This window comes from Panthera uncia, unplaced genomic scaffold (assembly GCF_023721935.1).
Source record: "Panthera uncia isolate 11264 unplaced genomic scaffold, Puncia_PCG_1.0 HiC_scaffold_2253, whole genome shotgun sequence".
Taxonomy (NCBI): Eukaryota; Metazoa; Chordata; class Mammalia; order Carnivora; family Felidae; genus Panthera; species Panthera uncia.
In genome coordinates, this window is record NW_026058969.1 from 1 (window position 1) to 9,413 (window position 9,413).

General features: G+C 58.5%; 1 protein-coding gene across 1 annotated transcript; it reads right to left on the bottom strand.

Moving 5' to 3' along the window:
* Positions 1-3: 3 nt before the first annotated feature.
* LOC125917697 (hydroperoxide isomerase ALOXE3-like) lies at positions 4-8,088 on the bottom strand (the record flags this gene model as incomplete). Its single annotated transcript, XM_049623823.1, has 8 exons — positions 7,995-8,088; positions 7,267-7,439; positions 6,113-6,547; positions 5,934-6,020; positions 5,135-5,304; positions 4,461-4,582; positions 568-668; positions 4-27 (listed from the first exon to the last, which is right to left on the bottom strand). Coding segments are annotated over exons 1-8 (1,206 nt in total), but the record flags the coding sequence as incomplete, so codon positions are not given.
* Between the last annotated feature and the right edge of the window lie 1,325 nt (positions 8,089-9,413).

Here is a 9,413-nt window from a genome sequence, read left to right on the forward strand (position 1 = left end):
ATTGGGCATCCAGGCCCCAAAGTCATGCTGTAGGGACCCCGCCCCAGTTGAGTCAGCTGGCCAGAGCAGGGAACCAGCTCCTTCATCATCCCAGTTCCCACAGTTGGGAAATGAGAGGATGGTGGAAAGGGAAGACAGGGAGGAGTATAGGGTAGAAAGTTCCAGAAGTGGGGTAGGAGGCTCACCCCTTGTCACTCCCCATCCAATGTTCCAGGACTGGGTGGAGTGAGTCACCAAGGAAGGAGCAGGACCCAGAGAGGAGGTAACCCCAGCAAAGGGCCTCAGGCTGGCCTGCCACCCAGAGTGACCTGATACTCCACCCGGCTGCGTCCCCACCATGATAGGTCCCCATAAGTTCTACTTCCTATACAACACCAACTGGAGTCACCACCACAACTTTGGACCCACTCCACCCGCTCACCACCAGCCTCAGCCCCGATCGTAAACCCACCCCAACCCTGACACACCCACACTCTCAACCCCAACTCTGGCCTCACGTCCATCGTTGAGCCCAACCTTGCATAGCCCCGTCCCCGCCCCACCCAGGCCTGCCCCCTGCAGCCTCACCTGCCCACTGTTGACCGCGGCATGCTGGGCCGAGCAGTTGAAGATGATGGCAGTAAGGAACTTCACCAGCTCTCCCGGAGTGCACAGCCTTTGCGGGAAGCCTGGGTGCAGGAGGAAGGGGAGAGGGTGTAGAGGGAGGGCATGGGCTTCCCAGGGGCAGCTCGGGGCCGGGGCTCACCCCAAGGGGCGAGTGAGGACATGAGAGCTGAGCATTTGGCCACTGTTGTCTTCTAAGATTAGGGCTGGGCTGAGGTTAGGGATGGTCATCACCAAGGCTTACGGTCTCTAAAGGGGGTCAGGATAGGAGCTGGGTGCTGGGATCAGACCAGAAAACGCCCAGCCAGCACAGCTCACACTGGAGGAGCCAAGTTCAAGCTGACAGTCAAGGTGGCTCTGCTCCTTGACTGCCAAGGCACTTCTATCCACAGCCCCTCCTAGCACTTAATGTTCAAATTCTCCCCAATTCACCAAAATTTGTCCAAGCACCCAGTAAGGGATCATCCACCGTGGGGCTTAGTGACAGAAACAGATGACCAGAGTGTCACTCACTCAGAAGCTCGCAGTGATAGAAGCAGAGGTGGGGGGCGTGGGGGGCCCAGGCTTGGCTCTTTGGGGAAAGCGAAGGCAGGAAGAAAGAGGCACTGAAGCTAAGGCACTCAGGGGAGACTTCCCTGGGGCAAGAGAAGGGGCCCCCTTGAGTTGGAAGAGTGGATAAGCTTTGAACAGAAAAAAAGATGACAGAGGAGGGCATGATGAGACCTCTTCTCCCTGTACGTCACTGCTCACTGATCTTGCGCAAATCAATGGCTTTAACCGCTTGCCACTGGCCGGTGACCTCCAAATTCACGCCTCCGGCTCCGCCTGGACCCCGAACTCGGCGTAGCCGTGGGCATAAATCGCCAGCCAGTACCTGACGCTCTGACTTGGGTGTCTACGAGGCCTCTCCAACAACATCAGCAAAACCTGACGCTTGACGCCCCTACCCCACATACTCCCCAAGCCTGGCCCTCCCCCAGGGGTCTCATTCTGGTATCTTTATTCTTTTTTTAACGTTTATTTATTTTTGAGAGAGAGACAGAGCATGAACGCGGGAGGGGCAGAGAGAGAGGGAGACACAGAATTGGAAGCAGGCTCCAAGCCATCAGCCCAGAGCCCGACGCGGGGCTCGAACTCACGGACCACGAGATCGTGACCTGAGCTGAAGTCGGACGCTTAACCGACTGAGCCACCCTGGCGCCCCATCATTCTGGTATCTTTATACAGCTGCTCAGGCCGAAATCTGTCCACTCCTTCCTCTTTTTACCTCGGATCAGCAAATACTCCCAGAGGCCAATCTGGTCTTTTAGAACCGTAAATCTGATCATGTCGCCCTTTGCTAAAACCCGCTATGGGCCTCCCACCCCACTCACCTTACCACTGTCCTGCTTGATCTGGCCCTCGCTCCTTCTCGGGCTTTATTTCCTTCCCTCCTGTTTTCTCTCTCACCTTCTCTACTCAGCCGCGCAGGCCTTCCTGATATTCTGCAAACCTGCCGTCACGCATCTGCCTCAGGGCCTTTGCACTTGCTATACCTCTGCCTGTATAGTCTTAGGCCAGTTATCCACCGAACTATCTCCCTCACCTCCCTAGTCAAACATCACCTCCTCAGAGAGATCTTCCCTGACCACCTATCTGAAACCACCCCCTTCCTCAACACGCGTTTTCATGTTTCCGGGGGCTCATAACCAACCACCGAACATATTTATTTGTTATCAGAGTCTCCCCACTAGAATGTTAAGCTCCGTGAAGGCCAGGATTTCTGTCTGTCGTGCTCACCGCCAAACCCCAGCACCTAGAACAATACTTAATATGAAGAGCCCAGTAATTATCGGTTGAGTGTAGTGAATGCCTGAGAAGGTAAGAAGGCAGGGTGGGAAGGAATGTGCCAGGCCAGGCGGTTTCTGGGCACAGTTTCAGAGGATTACCAGGGCGGTGGCCCCTCAGGCCTGGCGGGCAAGCAGCAAGGGGCTGAGAAAGGTGAGGCCTGCAAAGAGACAGCTGCTATAATGCAGGGACTGGGTGGTGAGAGTAGGAATTGATGGGGACAGTAAGAATGGGACACCCAACTGGGTTTAGGGAGACAGGAAGACAGAGAGGACATGAGCCAAAGATGACTTCAAGGCTTACAGTCAGGAGAGAGAGAGGCTGGTACAGCCGAACAGGCGGAGAGGCTTGGGGGAAGGACCGGGCACCTGATGGGGGGCGTGTGGGAATTTTCTGAAGGTTCTCTTGGTGGTGGATATTCTAACCTGGAGGGCTGAGCTTAAACGGCAAGGAGGTCAGACGAGCTGTGGGAAGTGTTCTGTAGCTCCTAGTGTTTACTTGTTCCCCTTGAAATATGGAAGCAAAAGTCACACTGACCGAAGCTGATTGATCAGTGCGTCTTGCCTTAAACCAGGAATCTGGGATTAGCTCGCACTGTCGGAAGAGGTGTTTGTCAAGCTGAAGAATGCTCTGATGTATTAAGTCAGAGACAGGTTTAATAATGTAAGATAGGACAGGGGCGCCTGGGCGGCTCAGTCGGTCAGGCCTCCGACTCTTGATTTCGGCTCAGGTTAGGATCTCACGGTTTGTGAGTTTGAGCCCCGTGTTGGGCTCTGTGCTAAGAGCGTGGAACCTGCTTTGGATTCTTGCTGTCCCTCTCTTTCTCCCTCTCTCTCTGCCCCCCTCCCAGCTTGTGCTCTCTCTCTCTCGAAATAAATAAACATTAAAACATAGTAATAATAATAATAGGGGTGCCTGGGTGGCTCAGTCGGTTAAGCATCCGACTTCGGCTCAGGTCATGATCTCACAGTTCATGAGTTCGAGCCCCGTGTTGGGCTCTGTGCTGGCAGCTCAGAGCCTGGAGCCTGCTTCTGGTTCCATGTCTCCCTCTCTCTCTGCCTCTCCCCTGCTCGCACCCTATCTGTCTGTCTGTCTCTCTCTCTCTCTCAAAAATAAAATAAACATTAAAAAATTAAAAAATAATAATAAAGTAAGATAGGGGAGTCAACCAACAGTAATTAGATTCCCCCCATCCCAGGTCTCAAATAGGAAACAGCCCCAAATAGGAAAAACAAAACAAAAACTGTCTTTGGGGGGAGGAGCGTTCAGGACCAGGCCAGCCCAGGATTAACAGTGGGTTTGCAAAGCAAAGCAGGGGATGGGTCATCCTTGAAATACCCCAAAGAGACCTTGTCACCACCTTAACCCAGAAATCACTTGGCATCACTAACAGGGAGACAACCTGACCCTACTTGCCTCCCCGTGTGACGCAATGCGGGGAACATAGCATCACTTGAGAAATATTCTGGCCCCAACATTTAACCTTTAGATGTTACTTCCCATCAACAGAACACACAGCGAGTAGAGTAGCAAGCTGAATGGCCTCGCGAGGAAGCCACTGGATTAACTCGGAAGGCGACACATTCTGCAGAACAGCTAGTCCCGCGTTTTCCATCCAGCCACGGCAGATGTCACGTGATTTAAAGTGGGGCGTCCGGGGGGGGGGGGGGGCGCGGGGGGTTGAGCGCCCGACTTCAACTCGGGTCATGATCTCATGGTCCGTGGGTTCGAGCCCCGCGTCAGGCTCTGTGCTGACAGCTCAGAGCCAGGAGCCTGCTTCGGATTCTGTCTCCCTCTCTCTCTGCCCCTCTCCGGCTCACGCTCTCTCTCTCTCTCTCTCTCTCTCTCAAAAATAAATAAACATTAAAAAAATAAAATTTGTTGTTTAAAGAGGAGGGGAAAAGCCTCAGGAAAAAAAGCATAGGGTGTACTTCAAAGGCTGGTCCATAAGTAAGAACTAAGTAACAGGCGAGGCCAGGGAGGGCACCGAGTCCTTGGGAGCTTGTGGTTGGGGGATGGAGAGGAGATACCTGAGCTTTCCCGGCCCAAGAAGGCCTGAGCAAAAATCTCGCCGACCCAGGCCTGCAGCTCCGTGTCCCGCTGCACAGATGCGTCACTAGGATAATAGTAGCCCACGATTTCTGAGACGAAGCTGCAGAAAAGACATGCAAATGCCGCGGGCATGACCTTGGGCTCAAGGCTGGCCAGAAATCCAAGGCCCAGTGCCCTGAGGCTGGGGAGAGCCAGACAGCCAGCATCCACTGGGAGCCTACCAGGGTCCAGCGGGGACCCCCAGATCCAGATGGAACCCAAGGGCCCAAGTCTGGGCACTCCCGAGTCATGGGTACTCGGGGCCTCCTTTCCACACAGGCGTCTGGGGGGACAGTGCACTGACGAGAGAGCCTGGGGTCCCAGCCTACACTTCACCTGCCCTGATTCCTCTGGACACCCTGCCCTTTCCTTTCTCCCCCGCATTCATACACAGCCCAGGCTCTCCCCAGGCCACAGCTACCTGTCGTTTCACTGAGGACCCCAACCCCAACTCTCACCCTTGGGGTGCTCCGTGCTGGGGCCTGAAACACAGCCACCACCTCCAGCCCCAAGCGCCCCGGCCCGCATGAGTACAGGCGTCCCCCCTGTCCCTGAGCCAGGAGGCCCTGGTGAGGCCAGACTGGCTGCAAGGTCCCAGGCCTGCACCCCGCACCTCTGAATGGCCGCCCAGATCTTCAGGCCGTCGTCTCGGTAATGGTAGTTGGGGATGGTCAGGACGCCGCGGGCCCGCAGGCTGTCCGGAAGGCAGAAATCGGTGTAGGTGAAGTGGGCCAGACCTGTGCTTATGAGGTAGAGGAGGCCTTGCCTCCCGCCGGACGTCACCTGACAACACAAGACAGCTGGGCTTGGGGACGGCCCAGACCCCACCCCAGTGCCTGGGGGCAAGAGGAGGCTAGTGACTCAGCAGGGGGCAATTATTCAGTTAACCAAGGAGTCCTAGATCGCGGATCAAACCCCCATCGAGGGGCCTGACGCGGGCTGCGGAGGTGGCGGGCCTCCTACGTGCGTGGGAGGTAATCCTTAGGTATTTGGTAACTAACGCCGGGGAGGCGGGGACGAGAGGGCCAGCTCGGCGCAGGGTCAGCGGAGGATGTGGTCAAAGGGGAGCCGGCCACCCCCACCTCCAGAAACTAAGAAGCCAGGGGCCTGCAGGTGCGGAGCCCGTGGGTGGGACAGAGGGGGCGGGGACAGGGTTTGAGGGCGGGGCAAATAGGGGCCGGGGCGTGGCTTGTGGGAAGGTTCTGGCAGGGACCGTGGAATGGGATTGGAGGCCGTAGAGGCTTATGGGCGGGGCAAGTAGGGAACCAAGGGGGGGGGGGGGGGGGGGCTTGTGGGAAGGGTCTGGCAGGGACCGTGGAATGGGATTGCAGGCCGTAGAGGCTTGGGGGCGGGGCAAAGCGCCCCCGGGGCGGGGCTTCAGAGACTGGGCGGAAGGGGGCCGGAGGGCTCACGTGGTCCACCAGGCCGTCGGGGTTGAGCAGCGTGGCTCGAGCGATGGTGTTCACCTGCAGCGTGTAGCGAGTGTGGGGAAGCAGGAGCTGCGAGCGGGATGAGGGCGCAGGAGCCGAAGGTCAGGGGAGACGGCCGAGCTGGCCCGCCCCCTCTAGCCCGGCCCGGGGGTCTCACCGACCTTGTAGACAGGATGGCACAGCGGCAGTTGGCGCAGTGTGGCCATGGAGAAGGCCTCGCACAGCAAATGCGTGCACAAAAAGTGCGTGTTGTGCTCGTGCACCAGGAACTCCGAGTTGCGCACCCACGTCTTGGCCAGCAGCCAGTCCCAGTAGGAGTCAGTGGGCAGAAAGATGGGGCTTTGGGGCCCGGGGTTCTGGCTGAGCTGCGTCCAAGAATAATAAGGGGGTTGAGGCTCGAGGCTGCCGGCGTGCCGCCTGAGCCCGCCCCCGAAGCCCGCCCCAGGTCTCACCTGGATGGCCAAGGGCACCAGCGCCCCCTGCGGGTTGAGCCACAGCAGGCAGAGCGGGGCGGCCACGTACTGCTGGCGGCCGTTGAGGCAGTGGACGGGGGCCTCCTCCAGGATCCAGTAGTCCGCTAGGAAGACATTCCCCCTCTGGGGAAGGCGCACAGAGGCTCACAGGTGGCCCCCGACCCGCGCTCCACTGCCTTCTCTGTTCTCCACCCACTCCCACCCCGATTCGGGCCTCAGTAATACTTGGCGCTTGCGCTCATGGCCAGAGTTAGATACCCAACCCTTCCCAGCATGTCCGGAATGAGGTCCGGCTGAGTCCCGCGTTGCACAACCTCCCACCTGTGTAAGCTGGCATCCTCTCCCCACGCCCCTGCCTGGTCCTTCCTGCTCTCTCCACTCAGTGACCCTGTCAGTGTATCCAACAACAGCAAGATAAACACACACAGAATTGACTGCGACGTTTCCAGCCTCCTGGAGGATGCCCGAGGGCTCGGTTGCCGCAGAGAGACTGGCCCATCGTTTTCTCCCAGACCCTCAGAGCTCCTACTGCCCCGTGATTGCTACTCCTGTGTCTCCTTGCGCTGCCTGCCCCCTGTCCTAACACAGCTTTCTTTGGGCCTCAGCTCTGGGGACCTTGGAAGCCCCAGAACACCGGCAGGGCCTTCTCCTCCAGGCTGTCCTGCTCGCTCTTCACCGGGCCCCATCTCAGGCTTCCAGGCATGGCTGAGCGCCTTCTGGCCCCCACCTCCGTTCGCACCAATTCAAAGCCGGGGCTGCCCAGCGGATGAGGCCTGCAGACTGGAGGTGGCCCCAGCCTTCCTTCCACGCCCATCCTGTATCCATGACGACAAATCACCCACCTCTAGTTCTGTCTGCAGGCAGGTGTCCGGACCCAGCGAGGGGGCCACCATGTCATTGGTGACAGGCAGCTTGCTGGGCAGGCTGGAGAGGCAGTGGAGCATGACGGGATTGACACCATTCAAATACTGGTACCCAAAGAACGGGTCCTCGCACCAGTGCTCGGTGACATACTCTAGGGGGCAAGAGAGGGGACCACTGGGTCTGGAAGCCACATCCCTAGATCCTCCCCGTGCCCAGTCCTTGGCTCCCTTGGTTTAGGCTCCCCTCCCAGCAGCCCTGCGAGGCAGGTGAAATTAATCAATTTCACGCAGGACCCTGAGAGTCAAAGAGACGGAGTGACTTGGCCCAGCCGAGTGGCGGTGCAAGGATCCGAATCCCCAGCCTGGCCCCAGTGACAGAACTCGCGATGGTCGCAGTAGGGGAAGAGAGGCCAGTGCCCCTGGTCAGGATTAGGACTCCCTAAATGACCCTTGACCCTCTCCCAGGCAGGTGGAGTGTCTCTCTGTCCTCACTCCCCTATTCCTGTCCCCTCCCAGGGAAAGGGGAGACGGCGTGAGCTCCTAAGGGGCCTCTGGGATGGTTGCCACTCACGAAACCAGGAGCCCCACGCACTGGGACCCCACAGTCTCCCTGGGACGGCTGGAGGAGGGCCCCTTCCCAGAATGGGGCTGAGGGTTCTGAGCACGGGGTAGGGGCGGGGGACAGACATCTGCCCGGCTCTGCACACCTGAAGTGACGGTCTTGTGACACCAGAAGATATTCCGGATGTCATCCAGCTTCTTCCAGGAGCCCTTGCGGTCCAGCAGTCCTCGAAGCTTCATGCCCAAGGACCTGAGGGGGGTGGGGGGAGGAGAAGCGAGGTGGGGCCTGGGGCTGCCAGGGGCACTGTGCCCCCAGCCTAGAGTCCTGGAGGGACCAGACAAGGTCAATTCCCGGAGCAGAGGTGCCTAACAGTGTGAGCGCGAGAGAAGTCTAGTGGCCAGTTGGGGCTTCGTAGGGGTGACTCCACATGGATACGCATAGGGGTGCACGGGGCTACGTGTTGCAGACGAGTTGTCTTCATTGGCGTTTTGGCTTTTCTCCAAGTTTCCATCTTGTCACAGACCTTCACTGACCCCTGACTGCCTACAGGACAAAGCCCCAGCTGCTGGGGCTGGCTCGGAAGCCTGCCACCAGCCGGTCCCTCCCCACCACGGCCTTCTCGCGAAACTTAACCGGAGGTATGCTTTCTACACCAGACTGGTAAACGAGGGGTTGGCAGCCTGGGGGGCCGTGCGCTTTTCACTTTGTGGGCGCCCGCACTGCTTGAATTTTTTTTACAGCAAGCATGTGTTATTTTATAATCAGGGAAAAAATGCTTGGGGCGCCTGGGTGGTTCCGTCAGTGGACATATCGGTTCATTTTAATCACTCCCTAACGGAGTCAAGGCCAACGGGAGGGAATGCGACACCCTACAGGTGGGTTTGCCGTGCGCGGTGGGGAAGGCGGCTGTGTGAGTCTGCTCAGATGCCGTGAAGGATGCGGGCAAAGGTGCATCTGTGACGTCCCCAGGGACAACTCCCTGAGTATCTGCTGAGCTGCCCGCCCCTCAGGCCACAGCATTTGCTGAGCACCTGCCCAGGAAGGCCCGGAAGAGGGGAGGAAGCAGGCAAGAGCTCGGTGTTAAAGCAGAGAGTGAGGAGGCAATGAAGGAGAAAGAAAAGGTCTTCCTTTTCCGAGGGCCTGGCGCACCCCTCCTCCAGAGCGTCCTGCCACGGCCCCGCAGTGGAGCCCGGACACAGCCCCTCGTCTCCATGAATCCCCCACGGCTGTCAAACACCAGCTCCCTCCGCCCACGGCCGTCTCTGAGTCCCACGCAGTCTGTCCTAGATCTCCGGGGCCTTCCCTCGCCTCATCTAGACCCACACGTCCATCCGGGGACCAGCTCAGGTGACTCTCGTCCAGCAACCCTGCCACATCCTTGCCCTGAGGCCTGAGCCACCTGCAGCTGTCTCCAGACGTTCCGAGCTCACTCTCACCTCACCTCTGCTCCCCTCCCACTAGTCCTGCTTCCAGAGAATCGGTCAGCATAGGAGCCCCGAGGGTGAGGATCCAGCCTCTTGCCCTGGACTCCTCTGGACCTTCTACCGCACAGATGTCCAGCCGA